This window comes from Cygnus olor, chromosome 11 (genome assembly GCF_009769625.2).
Source record: "Cygnus olor isolate bCygOlo1 chromosome 11, bCygOlo1.pri.v2, whole genome shotgun sequence".
NCBI lineage: Eukaryota > Metazoa > Chordata > Aves > Anseriformes > Anatidae > Cygnus > Cygnus olor.
The window spans coordinates 3,961,599-3,987,773 of record NC_049179.1 but is presented as its reverse complement, the minus strand read 5'-3'; the positions used below and the strand labels follow the sequence as shown (position 1 = coordinate 3,987,773).

The window sequence follows — 26,175 nt, the reverse complement described above, 5'->3', positions numbered from 1 at the left end:
AAATCCCCGGGCTGGAACTCGGGGCCTGGATTTTCCCCCTCAGGGGTGACTCACAGGCAGTTACTCCCCTTCTGCATTTCCCTTCTTTTTAAACTCCCTAAAGAGGCCTGATATTTAACTAAGTATCTTGAAAGGATTTATATTTAATTACATGATTATGCCAGATAGCCTAGCTTAACAGGCATTATAAATCCTCAAAAGCGTTTTTATGTTGGTTTTAAGCTGCTACCCAGAAATTGCGAACAGGCCAGTTGTATTCTTTGAGCAATGGAAACAGAAGCAGTATCAGGGGCCACATACACCTATATTTTTCCAGTAAAAATACTAAACAACATTTTAAAGCCCTTTTAAACAATATTCAAAATTCAAAATCTTAGGTGCTTATTCTACTGACATGAGAGTACAGCTACCTAGAACAATGTAATTCATTAGTATGGCCTCAATAACCCAAGCAGAGCTTGGTGCTAATGAAACTATATTGCCTCCAGTGCCCTGACACGCCAGCCAGCTTGCTGTGGTGCTGCCTGGTACCATGTCAGTGTCTCTAATGACACTACACCAGGAGCACACCAGCTAATTATGAAAACAAACAGTTACAATTTTCAAGCCCTACAGCAAGTCCCAAACAAGGCCATTTTGAGGGAATAAAAAATAAAATAAAATTATATATAATATATATATATATTATATATATATATATTATATATATATTATATATATATATATTTATATTATATATATATATATATATTATATATATTTATATATATATATATATAGTGTTTTCTCTCTACCTTAGCGTTTAAAATTATTATGGCAGCCTTGAACCAATGAACTATGACAAAGCCACAAAAAAATCATGCACGACATAGCTCTGCAGTGGATAATCCCAGGGAGTCATCAACTCTCCAGACAAAAGCACAAATTGGGATTTTACTAAGGTCACAGCTCAATCTGACAGCAAGCCTGGTTTTAAGCACCTAGTCTGTACCACAAAGACACACTACTGCGTATGTGAAAAAAAGCTGCTACACTGGTTCAAATTGACCCCATGAGGTTCATATTTGTTCCAGCTGCTCTGAAAAACTACCTCTGTCCTGGAGTGCTCTGTGCCATATTGAGTATAGCCTGTCCTTACGCAGCTGGCATAAAAACATAGAGGCAGCATAACCAACAGTCCGCTCTGGCTAAATAGGAATAAACTGTGCATCCATGTGGTATCCTGGTTGAGTTAGTACTAGTTGGTGATCCAGTATTACACAGTATTACTGATAGTGAAACCATAACTCAAGAAAACATTTCTTGCAGTGACAGGCTGTAAAGTGGAGAGTTTGTCTTTCAGAAAGTGTCCTGGTTCTCTACTGGCCAGACATGGCCAGGTGGTCCTTGATCAAAGCCCATGTGTAATGTATTTAAATGTCATATGATCCAGGGCAGCCCCGTGACATATACCACTCCTACAAACATCATCTTATATTACTACCACAATCATCCATCTCACTGTCCAAGCAACAAAGTATGGATTTCATATCAAATTCCATGATAAAGTGTAATCTGACTCTCACATCTCCTCTAGTCCCAGTGGCAAAGCTATTTATTTAGACATCAGTTTAGCAGGGAACATAAGATTAATTGTAACCTAGGTTTAAGGATGAGTGTCATGCTCCCCTTCCTAACATGACTGGAAAAGGTGTTCTAGGCTTTCATACTGATCCCTGCATCATTGCATCATAGAGCCCCCAAATATTTTGGCGCTATTCTTTCTTACACACTGACATTCAAAAGAGGAAGCACACTACATTCTCTGGAGCTCTGGCCTCCTAAGCTGTTGCACAAAATTACAGATCACATAGACAGGTTTGACAGCTGTGACACAGGCTGAAACACAAACTGCTGCTCCCTCCAGGCCTATGAAACTTTATCTCTCATCTCCCTGTTTTTAAAAGGTAGGAAATGTGCAGTTCAGGTGACAGTCTCCCACAGATCTTCAAATCACCAGTAAAAGAACAGTCTGATCTCTCTCTAGGACAAAACAAAAGGCAGAGCCCCTTTTCTGTGGAACATGAGTGTGATAAATCATAAAACAGTCATAACGAGTGAAATCTGAAAACCTTTGCCAATTCCCTTTATGCCAAAAGCCAAACACAATTGATAACCCTGAGCAGCTACTGGTAAGATAGAGAACAGAGCTCCTCTGAACGTCTGGCTAATATACCTGACCTGTGTTCTGTTTTGCAGGAGGATTCTGATATCCTAATAACAATATATGCTGTTTGTGCTCTAGCTTTGGTTTGTTGGTTGTTGTTTTTTTTTTTTTCTTTTACAAAGTGCTATTAACGAAATGCCAAATTGTAGCTTTATTGTATAATGAAATATATACTTGATTAAAATATTTTTTCATCTTTTTAAAATTATTTTCTCAGCATATAGTGTAGGCGCATGCCACAGAAGTACAAAAGTTGGCTTATAAAGCATATACTTAAAGCTTTGTTATCTTTGGTTCTCTACAACTTTATATACCATTTAGAAAATAAAAATACCCAAGTAGAGAAATGACATAACACCAACGTAAGTGATTCTATGATTCTACATATGTTAAGTGTCTCAGCAGCCACTAAGAACAAATCCATAAACTTCACTTCCTCTCTATTGCATGGTAGTTTGAGTCAAGACACGTAGTCTGAATGCTTTTGTCTTTACACAAAGCACAAAAAGAATGCATAAACAGAACTTACATCTGCTACAAATAATTTGAAGTGGATTTTATTACTGTTTTCTATGAGCATTTTTCATTCTTGGGAAAAAGCAATTAATGTTGGAACATGGCACAGCTGATGAGTAAGGAGATTACCCAGACTTCCCCATCCTTTCAGCAAGATCTGAAAACAAAACTGGAGGAGGTAACCAAAACTGTCAATGTATTTCAGATTCAGGATCTGATGAGCAATTTCTATTAAATTCTATGAGAATTATGGCTGCCAAACCAGGCTGTCAGGTTTTAATTAGCAATAGAATAATAGAATTGAAAACAGTGGCTGCCTTGTAAGAGAAGAATATGCTGCAATTATGGCATGAAGCAGCACAGAAAAAAACAGCACAACCTGATTACTCCTCTACTTGGTCCACACAGAACTGTTCTCTGCCATCAGTAGAACTTTGTCCAGTACATTTTAAAGACCCACAGATGAGAGCCAATCACCTTCCCATAGAAGATTATTCAACAGATAACTCCTCTTTTACAAAAATTTTGTCTTTATAGTCACAATCCATATTTTCTTCTTAGCTACATCCATTCAGCTTTATTCCATGTCTTCCTCAAATGCACCTGAGTAATAAACCTCTGAAAAATTTGTCTTCCTCCTCTGTGTTCCTGTAACAATGAATAGATTACACTGTCTGAACTGTAACACTACAAATTTCTGGCACATAGTTTCAGCAATAAGGAATGAGGTATTCTAATACAAGGTTATAACTAGGGGAAATGAATTACCAAGCTACACGTAAGTGAGCAAAAGGTGAAACTGCTGAAGAGATGCTCTTATTAGGTTATCCGACTCAAAGCTGATTTATAGCTTTCACTGTGCTTCCCTATCCATCATTTTTATGGTATGTAGAAAGGGCTACAAAGCACAAATTGCCTTTTTTAAATTAACATGGACATTTTAGATAGGCTCAGGATATCAGGATAACCAGCCTATGTTACATTTTTTTCCAAAATATGAAAGCAGAAAATGTATTTTATTGATCTGGGAGAGCTGTAACAGCATTGAATAAATTCCCCCTCAGAGTCTATACAATACACTTGTCAGCCTGCAGCTTCCTAATAGCTTGGCTATGATTTGCCAAGAAATGACAACAAGGTGGGAACCAATTCTGCTGAAAAGGCCCTGAGGGTCTTGGTAGAGAGCAAGCTGCACAAGCCAGCAGTGTGCCTGTTCAGACTGGAGCAGGAGAAACTCTGAGGGGATCTAACAGCAACGCTCCAGTACTGACTGATAAGGAGGTTCTCAAATAGACAGAGAGAGGCATAATCTGAAACAGGAGATGTTCATTCAAAGTGGTTATAATGAAAACTTTTCTTCCCAGAGGCCAGTCACACATGGGAACAGGTTGCCCATGAAGGTTGTGTAGTCTCCATCCTTGGAGGTTTTCAATACCAGACTGGATTAAAGCTCTCAACAACTTCATGTGGCCTCATAGCTGACCCTGTTTGGCACAAGAGACTGGATGACAGCACTCCTGAGGTCCCTTCTAACCAGAACTACCCTATGAACCTTAGGCCAGACTCAGGACACACCGATCTTAACAGTAAACATCAAAGAGACTTTCTAAATCGTACTTGCACACAATTCCACCAATTCCAACTCTGAAAAGGTTGGTGATATGTAGGTCAGGCTAACATAGCTGTTCCTTAAAACCTTCTTAACCTGTTGGTATAGCATAACTCAACCAGCGGCTTAACAACGCTGGCAGCCACTGTACACTAGTGCTCCTTCTAGTGACAGCCGAAGTAGGAAACTGTGGGAATGTGCTGATGTTGACAGCCTGGGCTGTGGGGAAGCATAAATTAAGCTGAAAGTGGCAATGAAGGTTATTCCTAAATCACCTTCTGAAGAATCCCTCAGTTTGTCCAGGGACACTGGCAACAAAGATAGAGGTCATCTCAAAATAAGAAGGAAAAAAAAAATACATGAATGTAGTCATTTTAACATAATGAGTAAATAAATCCGCAACCTCAGAGGCATGATTCATTCCTTCCAAAATCAGTGATTTTGCAAGTATAGCCCACCCTAGAAGCTTTGCTGAAGAATATAGAAATTGCACAAGAACTGAGCATGCATTTACTAACTATTCCCTCATCACAGTTGTAATGTCAGGATCAGATCTGGACTGTAACCAGTGTTTCACTCAGTCCTGTAGTTTTATTGCTATCTCTTTTAAATACTTCAGTACATATAAACATTTCTTCAATGTCTGTATGGGATACCACATTCTTAGCACTGCTATATTATCAAAAATAAATAAAAATTAAAAAATAAAAAATAAAAATATTTGAAAGTATTTAGAATAACTTTTAAAATAATTATTTATAATTTTCTTTTCAGCACAATTTAAGTGGTTTCCATAGCTGGAATGAATTACAGTGAACTGTCAGGATTTCCAGAAAAGGCCCTTCTACCCCAGGAAAAGTTCAGTTGCATTCTGCTTTAATGGCTTTTGGCAAGCTTGCCCTATTGTTTTTGTACAAACAGAAGTAAATTTGGTATAAATAAAAAATGGAACTTTATGTGAATGAAGCAAACATCAAATTCCTTAATCTTCAAAAGAAATTCTATCCCTGAATAATTAACTATGATATATTTATAAACTAGAATAATTGAAAACAGAATTCTAAGTTGATTCATGTAGACTGCGCTGAAATATTTATTATTGCAAGTCCAGAAGATCTGTCTGGGTTTTGTCACTGGAAATGTCTAAACTCAGTGTCCAGATGTTTATTTAAGTTGCTCCCACATAGTTCTAATGTCAATTACCAGGGGTTATCAGAGAGCATCACTGTGTATCTTCCTTGACTAATATTCTCATTTCTTCTGCATCTTTGATGTTTTCTTTCATTAAAATTCCTGGCTCACAGCCACAAAAATCTGCTGTGCAGGCAAAAAAAAAAAAGGTCTGCAGACATGACATATGATGATGTCCTATGTCTGTGCAAGGATAATATTTATCATCGGCTATCATTTAAGCAGTACTATAATCAGTACAATGCCAATTTAAAGCAGCTCAGACAAATGCACGTGAAACCAAGGAATGAGAACTTTTAACTGATATGAAATAATTTGGGGTCAGTAAAGAAAACACTATTACGTAAAATGAAGATTTTGTGAATCTGTGTTGCTTATTTTTTTCCCTCCCTCTTCAGGAAAATCAGGGAGAAAGCCAATGACAAAGTAATTTCACACATAATTACAACTGGAATTGATGGATCTGTAGCTCTGGAAACCACAATTGCATTGAGACTTTTATAGTAACCAGGAGACAACACAGGACACGCATAACAGTGACTTAAACAGAAAGAGCTTATCACAGAGTCTCTGAAGATTTCCTACATTCAAATGTAAATAGTTGACTAACAGCTCATTTATACACACACACACATATATATATACCTGTTGCCAAACTGAGTTGGTTCATTTGGTTTGTAGGCAAGTTCTGGAAAATTTGTTTTTAAATATTTGTAAGAAAACAAGAAAATCAATGCCAATTCAATATAAATGGAAGTAGAAACATGAAGTGCCTGGGGAAAATACTGCCTATGCCATTTCATGTTTTCATATTAGTACCCAAATACAACAGGTCCCTCTCCTGAGGTAGGAATGTTATCCATTTTAAATCTAATTGATCAGTAAAAAGCAGACACCTCACATTAGTGGGTAATGGTCTAAATGACTCGGAAAGTAAAATCTCATTGATTATGTAATTTACTTCTCACTTTCTACGGTCAGTTTTGGGAAGGATGTATGCATCTACGAGATATTGTCCTAGCAGCTACAAGTATTCAGCCTTGCTAGGAGTCATTCTCTCTCACTGAGATCTTCTACAAGTGACGTCATTGCACCTATAGTTTCAGTTGCAATTCCTTGTGCATAATAATAAAAAAAAATCCCGTAGTTTCTTGCAGAATGGGATTGCATGCAAACTGCATTCCTTGGGAGGGCAGTACAGATCATAGCCCCAGTTCAGAGATGGATGCAGGAAATCACATGCTGTTCTAATCAGAGCTGGGTATTCCCACTACCGTCTGACTAATCTCTGAATAAATTAACGTATGCATTACTGGCATCATGTAACAACTGAACAAATATTTGAAAACAAAAACAAAAACCAAAAAGAAGAAAGCATGGACAGAATTTTTGCAACTGAAATTTCTATTCAGCAGAAGGATGCAAAAATATCTCCTATCAAGTGCTCAGCTTCAGAGACTCAGCAAAAGCTCAGACTGCCACTACTTGCACATTATATCATTGCCTTGATCTAATAAGCAACTACATTAATACTAGCTGTGTGGATAGGGGGAAGAAATATGTATATGTTCATTAGGCATTACAGCCTCACTCATCTCCCTCATGATTGCAGTGGAGATGTGGCAATTTGTGTGTGATGCAATTATGGCTGCCAATACCAAACCTGAAACAAAAGCATTGAGGGTGTCACTTAGTATTAATTCTTCTAAATTTCCCTGACAAGAAATCATTCTTACACTTAATACTGGAGAACACATTCACTCACATTTGGATGATTAACAGTAAAATACTTAGTTCAATGATTCTACCAAGTTAAAAATCAGTTGCTTCCATATACATTTAACTGTGCTTGTTTGTGTCATCTCCTCACATGCAGTAATTGCTTCACAACTGTTATTCATGTATTCCCTTGCACACAGAGATTAAACAGAACACAGAGCCCATATCCCAGTTCAACAGAGCACTTCCATATAAATGGTCCTAGAGGAATCAAGCTTTGACTTCGGTACATGCTTTTATGCTTCCCCAAACCAAGGGCCCATTTAGTAAAATCTTAATAACCAAACGATCAAACAGTTGTTTTAAATAAAAGATCACTTAATGCGTCCGAAGCTTTGCATACATACGGAATAACAATTACAGTATTTACAAATGAGTCAAATGGACTTAGACACTCATATCCCATGGAAAGTCAATGTGAGTGGAAGATGTTTGGACTAGAGTCAGCTAACATTTGCCCACCACAATGTCAGCAGTGACACAGCACTGCAGAAGTGTGAGAATAAAACACAATCATTACCTTACTGGAAAAAAACACACAGCAAAATAAATGTTGTTTTCACACAGCTGTCCGTTCTACTTCCCTTTCCCTCCCAGAACGTGGGAGTTCACAACCCAAAAACAAACACTAGGAAATGAGGAAATCTCAGTGGTGATCTCCACACTTACCACCCTAATAGCTGTGGATTTGCAACAAAACATGAACCACAAACTCAGGAAAAATATAGTTCAGTTACCACCTCCCGGAACAAGACCACACCATGCAAGACCCACTCCCTGAAAACGTTGTCCTTACAAGACACTTGGAAGAAATTACACTTCCTACACTGCTCTGAAAAAGAAGCAAAGATGGGCAAAGCAGAAAATGCTACCTTTTGCTACGCAAAGTCCATAGGGTAGAGAATAGCTTCTTCCAACATAGGACCTGCATTCCCTTATATGCCACTCATTTAGGGGAAAAAAAAAAAAAAAAGAGAAAAAAAAAGAGGTCAAGAATTCATTGTGCAATTCGCCTGGCCCAAGGATATTCGTTACAGGCACTAACTTGCTAGGGGCAGATGATAAGCCAGATGTTACTCAAATTAGGCCAAAACGTTCCAAAGAGGGCTCCCTACAGTTCATTTTCACTGGCAAAACCCAGCATAGTACACAACTGAGATTACAATCAGCCTTCTGGATCCAGCTCTTGCAATGTAGCTGCACAAAGCGACCAGCCAGCTAGATCTCTACTTGCAGCTCAGGCTAGTCAGGTCCTCCTCTGCGAGGCTGCTAAAGGCTGCCAGCTTGTGGTGTGTCCGCGATACGGGGTTGTCTGTGAGTTTAAGTAAACACACAAACTATTGCCAGAGGTTGCACACCGAGTATGACCAGATTTGCCATGTCCTTTCCACACAAGTTTTAATTCCTAAGTCGGTAGTGTCTGAATGTTTTTTCCCTAACTCTTGATACTGTGTCCCTATGACAGGTCGAGAAACTCTGTAACACAGAGCTGTACTTCCTGAATTCTCTCACTTTGCAGGCTCCATTTCTTCCACACAGGAACTTGCAGCTTTTTATTTTATTTTTGGATTGTAAGACACCTAGAACCAAAAACTACTAACAGAGAAATGCTGATCTGTCAGTTAGGTCTATGAAAACAATGAAAACCTCTGCATCTTTTCTAGCCTTTAAATTAAAAAATAAATCAAAAGTTAAAGTACAGCAGTTTTTAGATTTTAATTCCTTCAAATGTTATTTCCCAAATACTTAACATAAATTTTTAGGCTGTTAAATCCTCTTGCTCATGCTATCTCCACAGCTGGCAAACCAGACTCCATGCAGACCCCATGTTCAGGAAAACTCAGGAATGTTACAGCTGTGAACAGAAATTTGCCAAACAGGTATTTTCCCTCTATGCAGTTTGGGGATCAGGTACTCCTACCATGTTTTAGACAATGCAAAAATCAAGGGACTGCAGATGCTGCCACACTGATTGATACCTGCCTCAGACGCTATAGCTCTCAGACTTGCACTACATCATTTAAGCTCGGTCTGTGCCATCTTTCAGACCTGCATGACTGCCCAGCTTCAGGTCTTACAGATCTTTTCTTATGCATTTACATTCCCAAAAGTTTCTTTCGTTACACTGCAAATGTTTCCTAACTTCATCTCCAGTGTTTTCCTTGTTAAGCAACTGAAGCAAGAGTTCCTGACTTTCCCCAAAATTTGACTGCAAGCTTTACGTGGTCAAAACAAAGCATTATCCACACAAGAATTTCAAAAACACTATTTAAATTCTTTATTTTCTTCCAGATTAACAGTCCAGTCCGACAAAACAGTTCACTCACATCCCATAAACAGAGCAAGATCCTCAATTCCCAGTGTATGTTTTGAAATGTTCTGTAACCTGAGAACAGTGAAATACACAGTAACAATACTACATATGATAAGAAACTTAATTCAGGATGACTAAACCATTCAGGATTCACCCTCTTATTCTCTAACCTATTACCAGCTCCTGGATGCACATCCTCCTTATCATGGGACTCTCTTTATACCTAACTCTTCGCTTTTCTGCCACTCAAAAATCTTAGCATAGGAGTACACATCTGCATTCAGAATCTGGGAGCAACAACCCCCCCATGACAGCTTCCATATTTTGCAATAGCTTACAAGTCACACTTTAAACTTAGTTTTGTGTTCTCACAGCACTCCCTTCCTGCGAGGATTCCTGAACATGTGTGCTGAACAGCTTGCTAAGTGTATAACTATATAATCCACTTTAACCATTACTACAGCAATTCTTTTTCCTTAAGGATGAAGTTTGCCCATTCAGGGGATCCCCTTTAGCAAGTCCCAACATGCTGAATGCTGTCAAAACACAGATCAAGAAATCTGCCTCTGCTTCACAAAGTTTAGAAAGCAAAAGTAAGCCTTGAAAGCACAATGAAGACAATGTAATTTTCGTTATTATGAAGCCCACATTAAGACTTCAGTAATCTAGAAACAAATTCTTAACTGTGCAGCTTTGTGAAAATTCCTTTAGCACTGAAACAAACCGTATGGAAAAACCACTCACAACTTGAAAAGGGTGCAACAGCGCAGTCAAGTACGAGGACCAAGGGAGACGATCTTAAACAGGGACAGATACACTCAGGCCTGGAAATGGTAACCAACCTGTGCTTTGTGCAACAGCAAAGGGAAAGCCAATACACCTGTGAGGCCCCTTGTCTTTAGGCAGTTCAACAGACTGAAATAATAGGAAGACCAATGACGAGACTCAACTGGACTAGTAGCAGGGAGCATGGATGGCAGTGCAGGCAATAGTGATCTGGAGAGGTGAACTGCATCCATGAGAGAAGAACCTGGCCTCCTGTGCAGCCAGAGCCATACATTGAAGAAAGAGGCTGAGGAGAGAAACACATGCAGGGGAGGGATCAGATGGGTTATCAATATGGGAACTGAGGTCTGAAAGACTGAAAATATGCCAAAAATTAGTGCTGATAAAGACAAGTTGAAATAAGAATCCGTGAGGATGAAGCAGGAGCACAAAAACAAACCAACCAAACCACTCAACAGCAGAGGTACGTGGTAAGGAGAAGGTCATAAGGCCTGGAAGTGGCAAACACCTGCACAATCTACAGTCTGAAACCAAGATAGGAAATGAGAAAGCATAAGAAGCCTCAGTAAGAGAGCAGCTGTGGCAGAAAACACAAAGACATTCAGGTCTCTGCAAGATATTCAAGTGACTGACGTATGCAGAAGGTGTCCAGGTGCATAGCTGGTTATTTAGATGGATTCCGCAGAAAGCAAGAGGAGATAACAAATGGCAGGAAGATGCATGACACATGGCATAAGTTAAATATGTTTGCATTTAGCTGGAGCAATATGTGATACAAAAGGGAATAGGTGGTGCAGATGTAGAATATGAACTTGGCTCTTAGGAGCAGACGAGTCTTACGAGGAGAAGGGAAAAGCAGAGAGTTGAGAAGCCAAGAAAAAATTAGAACAAGAAAACAGTGAGAGGAAAGGGTATAGGAAGAGGCATCACAGATGACATAGCAAAGAAAAAAAAAGCCACGTATTAGCTTAGCAGTTCTGCCTGTCAAACTGCAGTGCCAGGGTATGGACTGTACCACAGGGACTACGTAGGAGCTTATGGAGTGTTTAGGAAAGGGTAAGTGCCTGGTTGCAAAGCACTGTTGACAGCATTAACTGCTTTATGCACTCAAGAAGTGGTAGGGACTGTCAGTTTCCTTTACTAAATGATATTGTGCAGCTTTTGAATGCCTCCTATCTTGGTTTCCAGGGACACCACGCCTGCAGGAGTATGTTCACATCCAGGGCAAGCCTTGCACACAGAGCTGCCCCTTACACATTGCTGCTGGAGTACCTCAGAAAACAGGATTTGCCAGGCCACACATGGAATCTGAGAATGTTTTTTTTTTTTTTTTTTAAAACTAAAATGAACTCATAATAGGGTTTGAATATGCTAGTCAGCAGTGTAACATCATTGCGAAATACCTCCCATTTGTGTTCCTTATCTTTCAAAATTCATAATGAAAGGCAGAAAATGTTACTGTAAGGAAGACTTTTTTTTTAAATCTTCAAAGAACAGATAAATCTGCAAAATACAGAGAACTTATTTTCTCTAAGAAGACCACAGGGTGGACCTGTTCATTTACAGTATCAGACTATGAAAAAATAGTATTCCAAAGTTTGAAAGCACTGTACAAAAATATGGAAAAACACTGAGGCCTTTAATAAAAATATTAAAGTCTTCAGACTAACTTGATCTCTTGATGTGCTTTGCAGTAATCTCCAAAAATGAAACAGCAGAATCCCTTAAAGCCCAAACAGAATTTGAGTTCGAAAATAATGAAATTTTGTACCTATTTACAGTACAATGGCAGAAAGCATTATTTTAAGCTACGGGCACAGAAACAAGTTCTCATTTGATAAGAAGATAAATGTGTGATAGTTAGGCTGCAAATTACCAGGCATGTATCGTCACCATATGGTAAAAGCAAGATAATCTTAAATAGTTTATGCCTCAATAGAGGAAGTATCTTACATTATACAAGACATACATGCATACATTTCATACATGCAGTTTCCATCCAGCAGTTCACAGGCACCTTAGCTAACTTTATGGATATGAGTTATGATGCCCTTTGCACTCATATTCTTCACAGAAGAAATCTTCTCTTGTAGATGAGTTCATCATAGCCTGCAAAAGTGTGTTAAGGAGCTTGTTTTACTATAGTTGAAAAGATTCAGCTTTCCACAAGGCTTAACTGCCCAAAGAGCTCCTAAAAAGGTCTCCAAATAACACTTGGGGTTGCCACTTAACACTTAAAAGGTTTATAAGGAACCCTTCCCACAGCTGTAATGTTAAAATTTTCAGAAATAACTAACTAGATCAATGATTCTCAATATTCACGTTTGGATTTTAAGAAGTACTGCAGAAAGATCAGTTACATGGTTCATCCTCAGACATCCCTTCTTGAATTCAGTCCTCTGCTGAAAAATAATCTTCATCTCTCACTTCTCTGTATTGCATTGCGGCCTCCCCCTCTGGTTCAAAGCTCATCATTTTTATATTCAATCTCTCTGCAAGCTTCTGTGCTGCAAGCTTGGCTTGCATTTCCTATTAAAAAAAAAAAAAAAGACAAGTTAGAAGAAGTGTTTTTGTCATTTTTATCAAACAAATATACTAGAGGAGAAACTCAATGTAATAATATCAGTAACTTCACAGTAAACTTAATTAAAATTTCTAGTAACTGATGAAAAAAATTTTACATTAGTACATAATTGTGCCATTAATATCTGAAGATTGACCTTTTTTTTTTTTTTGAGTTAAAAAGCTGAAATTCCCCATATGGCAGTCCTCATCTCTGATATACTTATGACAGCTTTAACAGAACAAAATCAGTCTATATAGCAGACTTGTACAGTATCCATGTAGCAATAGCAATGCTCTTCATTCAGCAACCCCAGAAAAAAAAAGTCCTTTTTACAAATAAATTAGCTCCCTTCAAGTATCAAGAAGACTACATTAGCAAGTGCTTGTAAAACAGTAAGTAGCAACAAACACTTTTACAGTAGTGTCTAGTTTAAAACATTATCCCGGTATCACCTAGAAAGTTAAAATCAAAATCCGTTACAAGAGAATTTAGCAAGAAATTTCCTTAATATTGAAGAACTTCAGAACTTGGATTCTTCAGGCACAGCATAAACTAAGGCAAATACAGCTACTTAAATATTTTAAGAATACCAAATACTACTAGTCTTTCATTTATGGAAAGACTGAAAGCTATTTAAAGGATAGTAGGCAAGGTTTATACTTTCTAGTCAGAGGTAAAGAGACTGTAATGAAGTTAATGTAACCACACATGAAGAGTAACACTAAATTTTGTTTAATGCAGGAATAGCACTTTCAGAAGGGATTAATATATTTTTAATCACAGCTTTAAGAGATTCAAATACAAGAAAAAGTGCTTTTCTTCAGTCTGGCAATCTCAGTTTCATCACCAAATTCAACAGTATCAGAGGTGTTATATCTTTTGTGTGTGTGTGTGTGTGTACTAATTAAGTAATTACTTTTCAGACTAAATCACAAATACTTACCTCATAAGCTTCTTTTTGCTGTATCTGAATTACTATGGATTCCTCTATGGATAATAGCTTAGCAGGGGCATGGTGAAGTGGTGGTAGCCGAGCTGCTGTGATGTCATTCAGATGTTTCTTATCTCTAAGTCGTCTTTCTTCAGTAGTAATTGGAGAGCCAAATCCCCCAGGTGACTGACTGGGTGAGGAACCATGTGATGATCCACTTTGCTCTCCTGATAATCTACAAGTAATAAAACATAAAAGTTGTGACCCATATTTGAAATACAAGGTTGAATTGCTTCAGTTCTAAAACTTATTTTCATCATGCAAGAGCAGAAAAGTTGAAAGAACACATGAAGTGTTGTGATGCCATCCACAAATAAATAACAAGAATCAATTGGGTAAACTACAAGATCAGTCTTCTCCTTAGTAATATACACCGTCTCTACAGATAAACAATATCACAAGTTACTCCTGAGAGCAAACAAAAAAGGTAGGCCAATGATTTGGCAAGCACCAAATAGCAATGCTTTGGGAGTCCAAGGAAAAAGAAATTGTTACTATTGCCAATACAATGTGAACTGCAGTTTCTGTAGAGATGCAGGAAAAGCGAAAGGCCCCCTGCTGTTAAAGTTTTATAAATTCTAGAATCAATTCAGAAGAAATTTTTGCCAATTGTTTAAAGGTTTTGTAGCTTAAGAAGATTTATGACTTTTTTTTTTTCCAAATTGGTTGAATTAAACCACCATTCAGTATTGAGGCTATACAGTACTTAATGCTAAAGAGCCAATATAATATATAAATATATATACATGTATATATTATTATATATATGTATATAAAATATATACATATATAATATATAATAATATACAATGTCCTATGGCTTTAAATCCCCTTGATCACTACAAGAAAATAAACTTACCATGCTTTTTCTGCAACATTTCCAATTTTACACAACTCAATTATTTCATTATTAGAAAAAAAAATACTTACACATTTGTTTTGAATTTGCTTTTTCTTATGACTGGGTTCTTGGCTCTAGACTCTAGAACTTCAATATAATGTGGTGTCTTGGGGTGCAGGCTTCCAAAGATATTGCCCTTATGTTTAGCCACATTCTGCTCTTTTTCCAATACTTTTTCACTATTATCACCATCTGCGATCGTAACTTTTTGAAAGACATCAATCAACATGTCTCTACTGTTGTCTGTAGCACCTGTAGTCTCTGTACCATCGTCAGCACTACGCTGAGACATCTGCTGATCATTTTTCAGATGACTGCTTGTAGCTGACTTGGAGACAACTTCACAAAAAAGACCTTGATCTTTTGAAACAGTCTTTATTTTATCATCATCTCTCAGAGTCCTTTGATTTTCTAAAGCTGTTTTTGTGGCATCTTGCCCAATACATTCTGCCTCCTGCTTTTGGGAAGAAATCTTAGAAACTTCTTTAATATTAGAGTTTTTGTTCAAGGCTGAGGAATCTTCTTGGCTTAGCATGTCCTCCTTTAGGGTAACTTGCTGTTTGCTTGTATTAGCCTTCTCCTGATTTGCCTGGAACTCCAACCTGACAGCAGTTAACAACTCAGCTGTCCTTGCTAGTTCTTCCTCTTGTAAAATGGCAAGCTTAAGCTTTTCAGCAAAATCGGAGATCTTCTTACCCTTATCTGGAAGCCTATCAATGAATTTCCTAAAATAAAAGAAGATAGTTATTTAACAGGGTATAAACAACCCTACTTCTTTCTGACATACAGAACTGTTATATTAGAACCGTTAATCTGTCAGGCTTCAATTCTATCGGTAAGCTTCTTCACAAGTTGCATTTCTGAAAACCGGCCAGACGTAAAGCATTTACAGCCTCACAGCTCTCCGCTCTGGTGCCTACGGGGGGACAGGCGAAGGCGGCCAGCAGGCGGCCAGGCGGCCTGCCCGCTCCGCCAGGCCCCGCCGCCCGCCGCCGCGCTCACCGGTCCGCCAGCAGCCGCTGCTGCCGCCTCAGCATGTCCCGGAGCTCGGGGAGGCTCCGGCCCCGCAAGCCGCCCGCCGCTGCCGCCATGCCGCCCCGCGCCGCCCCGCACCGGGGCCGCCGCCCGGGCACGACGCCGCCGGCCCCGCTTCCGCGTCTCCCCGGGGGCCGCCATTTTGGCGGAAGCCACGGCGAGGCGGCAGGGCCACCCTTGGTAGGAAGGCGAAGGCGGGGCGGGCTCAGCAGAGCCCGGGTACTCAGGGAGCTGCAGAAGCCCAAATAGTTCTTACATTAACTAGTTTGTATTTTCGCTAATTAAAGCCTTGCCCTGCCCACGTGTTGAGTATCTTCTACCAGAGTGCAAATTGCTGTCCAGGACTCGAGGTCCAGCTTTCAGGGTTTTGTTACAATTTCTCTTTTTACATGGTATTTAAACACACTTATGTATAACGCGGAGACCGAATAGAGAAATTCAGATTATCGTGTAACGTTGACTTACTTGCTTCAAACTGCCTTACTGCTACAAATGCCGTGGACTTTAGGAAGTCCCTTCCATCTAGCAGTGATAAGGTCATTAGCCAAATGGTAGTTCCCAGGAGGCAGAGCTCGGCCTTCTTAAGTTGATCCTACGCGAGGCTCCTTGGTGCGTGTAATAGTACAGAGACATTTCTCAGAGATTGTTAAAACAGCTGTTTTAGGAACAGGATGAACAGAGGCCTATCCCGGAGGGATGGAGGAGGAAACATTTTAAAATGGCTGCCCACCCCTTTGTTTGCTCAGCTGGAAGGTGAATGGAAAGGCTGAGGACCAGGGGAAATGAGATTAATCAAGTAGGCAGCTACCCATGGAAAAATACCACGATCGGGGTGAGAAAAGCCAAGTTAAGTGCCTAGTTGAAGAGAACATTTTGCTGCGTGCTATGTACAACCTCGATCATTTCCCAAGAAAATCACTGAGGGAATTTTCCTTAAGAGTTCAGGGAAGAGGAAAAAAAAAATTTCTTCTTTCCCTTACCAGGAGATCACTCAATGTTGTAGAACACAAGTTCTCCGAGTTGCTGTCTCTATAATGCCACCCTAAGTTATGCTGTCTATGTAGCATTTCTGCAACTTGCAAGAAGGAATGCTTTATCTTTCCTTTTAGCCTCTTTCTCCTGCGCGCACTGGAGAAAATGGGAAGGTTGGGCATGGAAACTGTTCCATTTAGACTCACTTCCACATGGGCAGAAGCAATCTCATTAGACATCTGCTCTACACTCACATGATGACGGCTCATCTCAGTTCAACTGCTGTTACTACATATGCAGAAAAGTGATGCTGGTGAGTTAGTTTATTTGCTAACCTGCGTAAACACAGAAAAAGGAAACAAAAGATGAAGAGGGTAAAGTGTCCTAAACTTTATTTATTTATAATAAACTTTATTTATGAGGATATAATATCCTCACTTGGAATATCATTCACCAAGTCATTATTTGTCCCAGATCATTGGGAAGTAATATTGCTCATCTTTAAAGTTTAAGTGTTAAGTTTTGGAATACCATAACCTCTTTCATGGATAACACACAATTCCAGTGGCCCAAGAGTATTCATTGTTGCGTATAATATAGATGAAAAGAAAGATATTCAAATAAGTAAGTAACTTGTTCTAGCATAGTTTTTTTTTGTTTGTTTTTTAAAGTTTACACCAGTTGCAAGGAACACTGCACAGCCATTTGTCTGTGCTTTTAGTATTTCTCTTTTTATCAATGACAAGTACCACTCGGCTGATGTATTCTAGTCATATGGTATTTTGAGTGAGATAGCTGTGAAGTTTACCTGCCTAAATTTTTTCAGGTGGAAAAGTTTTTCCATCAGAAATATCCAGGTCTGTCCAAAACTGGTATTAAAAGTAAAGCTAACACTCTTGCTTCTTTTTTTTACGGGTATAATTTCCATTGTCCTCCTTTCCTTTCTTCTATTTTAATAAATGTGTAAATGTTACTCCTAATTCTCTTTACTAAGAAAAGGAGGAAAAGCAACTTTAGAAATTAGGCTTTGAGACGGGGTAACATACTTACAGTTTCTCTGCTGCTAGGTGGAAATAGCGGGGGGCAGGGGAGGTAGAATCAAACTACACATTGAGTAAACCACTCCCCAAATAATAGAAAAAATAGTACCAATATTTGGACTGAACATGAATCATTTCCATTTCACTTTTTTTTTTTAAAGGAATTTTTAAAATCAGCATGATATATCTTTGTAATAATTTATTTTCCTTAATTTAAAGGAAAAAACTCCTCCCTTAACCTTACTTCTCTAAAAACAAAACAAAACAAAAACATTTTAAAGGCTATCCCATGTTTTGTCATACCTTTCAATGTAGTGGTTTACATTTGGGAAGCAACTCAAATTACTGTAGTATGTCTACAGACCACACACACCTTCATAGAATACTGTAAACTCATAGATGCACATTTTTACATATTTTTTATTTAATCCACCAGGTTCTTTTTATTTTTGGAAGTTTTCACATACCTGAAGTTATAGATGACTTCTACCACCTTTGTTTTGTTTTCCTGTGCTTCTTCCATGTTCTAGTGATGAAACTAGAGTTGGAAGGGCTTTAACTCTTCAGGACTCTAAACAGGAGGCTTTAACTCTTCAGGACTCTTCTACGTACAAATATCTCCAAGTGCTGAATAGGAATGAAATAAAATGCAAGTGGAATGAAACTGTTCAGCATGTACACCTCCATTCTTGGAGCAGGTATTTCCTGTACAGAATTACAGACTTAATGTAGAAAGTACTAACTTGTTACCTATTTGCTTACCCATTCATGTCTAAAAGCCTTTGGATGTCAAAATGAGTATTTGAAGCCTCTCCCAAAAGCTTTCAACTGCAACTTGCAGAACCCTATTTTCTAGTTTCAGCACTGAACATTGTTGATCTCAAGATTTTACAAGGTACTTTTGGCAATTTCTTCTGAGTACACACACAGGGAAGCATTAGTCAAGTAAAAACCTTCACATTCTACAGCTGAGCACTGCAAACCAGTAACACTGTAATTGTCATTTTTGTAAAACCTCTTCTTATGTAGTTGACGTAGCTTGCTTAATTGTGATTGCCTTAAAGATAAATTGCTATCATCAATGAATGGATATAAACTTAAAAAAAAAAAGAAAAGAAAAGAAAGTGGGCCACATTCATCCCAATCCTATTCTTCTTACAGTTCGAGAGCATCACCCCAGATATATTCAGATGTTATCTGTGGGATCTGAAGATTTTTGTTGTTTTTGTGAGTGCTACATTGCCCAGTTCTTGTTTATCCTGTGCACGTCAATAGTTTTTTATTTCATAAAAGAGTTTGTCTACTTTTTTTTACTTGGCTTTGAGAAGAGTCTTTAGTCTTTAGCAAGGGAGTGTCTTCCTGTTCTCAAGAGCACATCTGCCAAAGGAAACACTGAAGAACGTCAAGGCTGCAGAGTAACCACTTTTGCATTCATATATGTTTTGAACAAACAAGATTATGTAGAGTAAGAGTTTGCAAGGTTTTAAGGTAAGTTTATTTCTGAGTGTTTATACAACAGAACAAAAAGTTTAAATACAATATTTATTGCAATTTAACCTTTTCAGGTCTTACATACAGGATGTTTTAAAAGCATGCAATTTAATTGCATTATTTATACAGCATACATGAAAACTGTATCCCAAAATACTTTCCAGAAGATCTGGAATCACAGAAGAATACTTACCATGGTACAAATGAAGTCATACAATTGACTTACATTTAATGCACTTTCTGGTACTTAGCTATATGGCTTTTATTGATGTTTACAGAAATTTTACTAGTTTCTAGTCTTATAGTACTAAGGAATCCAATCTCAAACTGAAAAAAATTATACTGAAGCATTACAGTCTTTTCAGTCAGATTTGTTATTATTTGTGCTAATTTACATAGCTGCTGATTTGACTGGAAAGCTCTATATTTTCATGTAACACAATTATATAAATACTGTTCCTCTCCTTTTCTTCACAGTTACCAAATTTAGACCAATAGTCCAATCATGTAATGGTCATCCAGCTCACTAAATATCAAAATGCTCTAAAATACAGCATAAACTTCAATCCTTATTAGATTTGGAAAAAATGTCATTTTTCATCAAATAACAAAGAGAGCTTACACAGAACACTTTTGCAGGAAAGATTGCTGCAGTCTTGGTAAAGTTTTGAGCAGATGATTATAATTTTGCAAGTCTCAAAGTTGAAATATCTTGCAATATGTTCAGAGATATACTCAGAAATATATTAAAAGCAGAGAGAACTTCCTTTTGAAGACTGTATTAGAACAGCATTTTGATTCATCCTTCTCTCTATTACCGTTCTCTGAGCTCCTCAGTTACCAGGTTCTGTTTTCTGAATTCTGGCCAAAACCAGCAATAAAAGTATTTTTACTTACTTAAAATGTCCAGTCCATGTCTTTCTTTTACAACAACCTGCATTTCCATTATTCTATAAATAAAGCCTTCATCTATTCATCTTGTTTTGATGGTAACTCACCAACCATGGTTCAGAATTAAAATTCTGAAATACAATCTGTTTGGGCACATAAAATGGTAACAGGCATTATGCAATGAACTGAGATTGCATCCCTTATGGATATTAATATGAACAGATAGGATTAGTCTCTAGTATTTCTCTTCAAAATTGATTTTCTCCAAATATCAGCAAATATTTTTGCTGTTATCAGCCACTAGAGGGAGATATGATTATACATGTCCAAAGCTTGTGCCTGAAATTTGGGCTGGGTCATTACCCATCATCTTTTGGGTTCATCAACATAGACTTCCAATTTAAATATATTCTCATTTAGAGTTTCACTTCAAGATCCTAGCTGTTCATAACCTAACTCAGTTATTGATCAAATTAACTGTTACTTGGGAACTTCGTTCAAACCCACTCAAGCACCAAAACTTCTTTCAATCAAAAATGCAGGTTAAGACTACAGCTGTTTCCTTGTCATTGGTATTGTGGTGCAAGACAATTCCTCTGCTTTGCATAATGAGGGTGCTTCCTCTGAAGGACTTTTGATAGGGAGCAGCTGACTTAATTCTCAGGGACCTTCTCTACAAGCCCTTTCTAGCTCAAAAAGAAAAAAAAGTTTTACACCTAAAAGAGGTGAGCAATTTAAGCAAATGTGTGGTATTATTCCTGTTCACTAATGCAACAGCTGGGGTTTTCTTTGGCCTTTTGATACCTATGAGATCATTCTCGCTCGTTTATCACATGCAAAGTAAATGAGTTTCCCTTTAGAGCTATTAACTTGGTGTAATTTTGCATTGTTCTTTTTAAAAGAAATGCTAAGCAGCTGTTAATGTTTGTGACTTCTATCCCAATGAAGATTACAGGCTTACTTCACACAGTAAATATTTTACCTTTTTGTCAATGACTTTGATTGCAGTTTCTCTTGATTTCTATGCATGATACAACCCACAGTACTGTGTTTGACTTTCTAAAAAATAACAACCATTCTAAGTCCTCAAGAGTTGAACAGGTCATAAGAGAAAAAATAACTTACATGCAAATAGAGGATGATCTAAGCATAAAAGCTGGAGCTTTAATTACATCACGCAATTCTCATTTCTGTGAGGTACTTGTACTACATCAAAACATCCTCCAATCCAGGCTTCTTTATTTACTAGTTAAACAGCATAGTTACAGAATAAACAAAACTATCTAACAAATTCAGAAAACCGTGAAATAATGCAGGAATAAAATTGGGATTATGAGGTGAGTTTTATTATTTTAAGTACAACTCTGAGTATATTTAATTTGAACAGACTACTGAATTTAAGAACTTGTATTAAACTGGAGACAAAAGCAATCACTATGTGAAGCCTTGTGGCAGTGAATACCTCTGGGGTTGACATTCAGTGCAAGAACAGTATTAGTCATACAGAACATAAGTTGTTTGTTTTCTATAGCAGTTACTGTAATAAAAAAATAATCTGCCCTGCATTCATGTTAATAGCACTACAAGAAAATACTAATAAATTTGTTTTAGTTCAGTAAAAGTAGGAGATCTAAACAAAATGTAAAAAATACACTATATATATTTAAATAAGTTCAGTAGTAGATGCAGTAACTCCTCCTGATATTTTGAAGACAGGGATAAGATTTTAAGTGTTTTGGAAAAAAAACTACTTAAGATCAAAATCCCGATTCAGAATTGCTATTGCTGTAGGAATTGCAGAAACTGAGAATTAGTGAGAATTCCTTCCTCTAATGCAAAAGTAATTAAAAAAAAAAAAAAAAATTTCCTACACAATTCCTGTTGAATGTAAAACCAATGGTCACTCTACCCCATGACTGGGAAGTACAAACCAGTGCCTCATCTAACAAAACAAAACCCATCATAAAGCTGCTCTGTCACTGTTTTGAGCAACAAATGTGACGTTCACCTGCATGTGTTGAGGGCAACAAATGTGACGTTCACCTGCATGTGTTGAGGGCATTCTTTGAGAACAGCCCAGTTGCATCACTCCCTTCCATCAAAAGAGTGCTGGTTACTAGTGAATCTATTCCAGGGGAATGGAGCCCTCAATCTCCGCAGGTCTCTATGACAGATGTGAACAGCCCTCACACTTTGTACGCAAAGGGGGAGCTTTCAGATTAATGCCCTCTGCCAGGGTAGTTTCAGATTCTTCCCCTGGCAGGACTGAAAATAAAATATATTAGAGATTCATTGTACAAATAGAACACATTTGAAGAAAATCTGTACAGCTATACAACTCCTTCCTTACAGTTATTTGAAATGACACATTGCACTAGACAGCTTCTAAAGAAGCAATAATGACTGCTGTTTCATTTATCCCACTTCTTGCATATCTCCCTCACAGTTAATGTCTGTAGTAACTTCAGATATGAAGCTACTAAAAAGCTGCTTTCAGGATAAATTTAGCAAGATTCCATGCTGCTGTTCTTCTCTATGACTTGATAAAAATGTATCTAATCAAGCTGCAAAAGCGCAAAATATTTGCTTGTATTCAGAAAGCACATTGACCTGAATGCTCAAGACGTACTGTTCTTTGTGCTAAATTCCAACACTCTCTTGAATGGGGTGTATGTCCTCACTGGCCTTGCACTTTCAGGAGATCTTCTGTTCTCAATACCTGTACTGTTAAGGAGACAAAATAAAAATTACAGAATTAATGTCAGAGGGCTATAAGTGCCACTACAATGAACTTGTGCCTTGTTATTGACACTGATGGGCTAAAATTAAACTATTCAATGCAATGGTATGTTCCATATTTCTTTTCTACAATGCCACAAAGTATATTTGATAAAAAACATGGCTGATACTGACAAATTTACATGCTGGCTACAAATATACATGGCTAAAAAGTCTTTAAAGATATATATTTAAATTTCTGTAGCTAAGAAATTAACTACCATTTACAGCTTTGACAAACAAATTGACAATTTGAGCTCTGCTGGAGCTCATATTGGAATGTTCAGCAATAGAGCTGCTTTGCTGAAGGATCCTGTAACAGTGAAGATAGTAGCAATAAATTTAAGAACACAACTAGTTGTGAAGTCTAATTCCATAAAAGCAAAACTGCATAGAAGTCAAAGATAAATCTCAAAAACAGAAAAAATATCAGATAAGTAGGATTTGTGGTAACATACAAAGGGGACCCAGAGAGGACAACAAAGATATTTACATCCTGATGCAAACATATGTTGGCGTCCTGAGTGAAAAGCACTGTTTCTGATGTTTCAAAGTTCATACCATTAAAATCTGCTCTAGGCTGAACACTATCATGCGTGCATTTTTAAATTGGGAAGGGAAATTTTAGTTTGCATTTCATATGCTAGTGCGGATTTCACATGCTAATTTACATTCCTCAAACTAAATGATTCAATTTGCAGCGCAGTTAAAATGAACTAGTTTACCTGTTGATAGTAAAAGTGCTATGCAATGATCCTCGTTACTGTACTGTTTTGCCCCTCCTTGCGAAGGTTTGCTGGGGGAGAAATTCAAGTGCAAGTCCATAGCATTGTTTCCAGGGCTTAGTACAACCCCTATTGCAGCGTTTGGGACAGAGGATGGAGAGCAGGAGAAGGGAAGGCACTACGGCTGAATCTTTACTAAACCTGGCTACAGAGCCACCCACCACCACAAAACAGAGACAGGTGAAGAAGTGGTAATCTGACTGTGCTGTTTACTTGGCAATCATCCACTTAGGCCTAGCATAGCTCCAAAAATTTCTGCAGCCCTGAAGTGTTTCTGTTGGTGTTACCTGCCCTTTAAAATGGTCCTTGATGCATCTGGTGGAACACAGAGAATAAAACATGCATGAAACCAGCATTAAACAGGCTCAGGGCAGTGGTGTCTATTGTCTTCTGCTGTGGTGCTAGCAGACGTACTTCATCAATATTTTCCGCATTTCACAAAGTCAGATCCCTTGACTTCTAGCTTTACTCCCTGCTTAAAACATGTTACTGTAACTAAGTACTCCCCAAAGGTCTGCAATACATTTGCATCTAAAACTGCTTAAGTCATTAAAGCATATTACACCTAGTACCTACTAGTTCCTCTTTGAAAATTAGGAAAATTTTGCAAAACTTCACAGTTTGTGCTAGTAGTGTACCAACACAATGACAATAAAGGACATTATGAAGAAGTTTGCTATAAACAAGCAGAAAATTGAAATACCTGGATGGAAGATCACATCCTACACCAGCATCTCTGGTTTCTACGTTGGTCTTTGGTTGATTTTCCATTAAATAGTCCAATTTATCTTGTAATTCTTTATTCTGGAAAACAGTAATTTTCAACACAAGTTTATTTTATTTCAATTAATTAAATTACATTAATTAAACAAGAAAAAAAAGTTCCAGACTGGCTTTTCCCCATAAGAAATAATGTAAGAGTATTTACTGAGAAAATAAAGAGTCCTTATTTCTCGGAAAACAAACAAACAAAAAACACTTAACTGTATTTGTTAAGAAGTTTCTAAATACTTATAATACCGTTATAAAATTCTATGTCAAGAAAGCTAGCACTAAAATTGTACGTCTATCCCAGTTAATTGAGTAGATAAAGCCATCACATGGAGCACAGATGTGGAAAAAGTGACCTTCATGACCACTCAAATCCCAGGCTACTTAATACCTATACCTCTTATTACTCCCTGCTACTTATTGGAACCTACAGCCCCAGGAAGGTGAGAAACAACATCAGAAACTTTATTTGTCTCTATAGTGGAGGTATCGAGACTTTGTATTACATACATTCTTCATGTGACTGGTATTATAAGTTTAATTTGCTGAAGTACAGCAAATATATACAATAAACATGCATTTAGGCAACATCAGATCATATCAGTTCAAATTTTATTGGCTTTTGTAAAATAATCACAATAATATAATGCCTTACCTCACATTCTAGGAAAGAAATTTTTTCTAAAAGCTGTATGATAAATAATTCCTTCTCTTTGACTTTCTTCCTTAGCATTTCAATCTGTGAAGAGAAAATAAAATAAAAACATTTGGTCTAATGTGGATGGGAAGCGCAGGAAAAAGACCTAGATACTGCAGGAAGTTAAGATGTTTGATTTTATTATTCGGCAACTATTGAAAAGCTATACATATTCACAAACTACTTTTAAGCTACTTAACTGTGGCTATCATCCATACAGTTAAGATAGTTTGTATATAGATGAGATCGTAGAATCATTAGATCATAGAATCATAGAATCATTAATGTTGGAAAAGACCTTCAAGATCATCTGGTCCAACCATCCCCCTACCACCAATGTCACCCACTAAACCATGTCCCTAAACACCAAGTCCAGCCTCTCCTTGAACATTCCCAGGGACAGTGACACCACCACCTCCCTGGGGCAACCCGTTCCAATGCCTGACTGCTCTTTCTGAGAAGAAATTTCTCCTGATTTACAACCTGAACCTTACCTGGCACAACTTGAGGCCATTCCCTCTAGTCCTATCACTAGTTATCTGCAAGAAGAGGCTAACTCCCAGCTCCCCATAACCTCCTTTCAGGGAGTTGTAGAGAGCAATAAGGTCTCCTCTGAGCCTCCTCTTCTCCAGACTAAACAACCCCAGTGCCCTCAGCCGCTCCCCAAGTCCTATGGGGAGCAGCTGAGGGCACTGGGGTTGTTTAGTCTGGAGAAGAGGAGGCTGTATACTAACATGTATACTACCGGAGGCTGTATACTAACATGTATACTACACGTATACTAACATGGCTTTTAAGAATCTATAAACCTGGATACAAAATGAAAACTCAAACATTGTCATGTAACAAAGCAAAC

The 26,175-nt window shown here is 37.8% G+C and overlaps 1 protein-coding gene across 5 annotated transcripts in view; it reads right to left on the bottom strand.

Annotated features, from left to right (window-relative positions):
* Positions 1 to 9,561: 9,561 nt before the first annotated feature.
* LOC121075973 (myocardial zonula adherens protein) overlaps positions 9,562 to 26,175 on the bottom strand; it is a 56,492-nt gene continuing 39,878 nt past the window's right edge. For 2 of the 5 annotated variants that reach the window (XR_005823280.1, XR_005823279.1), the window contains exons 11-14: positions 25,278 to 25,361; positions 24,555 to 24,655; positions 22,332 to 23,012; positions 19,387 to 22,296 (exon numbers count right to left, since the gene is read on the bottom strand). Coding sequence is in view for 2 of the 5 variants with exons in the window: in XM_040569795.1 (XP_040425729.1) it covers positions 12,793 to 12,930; positions 13,911 to 14,133; positions 14,889 to 15,584; positions 24,555 to 24,655; positions 25,278 to 25,361 (1,242 nt within the window). In the remaining 3 variants the exon portion in view is untranslated. Of the gene's footprint in view, positions 12,931 to 13,910; positions 14,134 to 14,888; positions 15,585 to 19,386; positions 23,013 to 24,554; positions 24,656 to 25,277; positions 25,362 to 26,175 lie in introns of those variants that run through there. The other 3 variants (XM_040569795.1, XR_005823277.1, XM_040569794.1) reach the window with 3 other exon arrangements.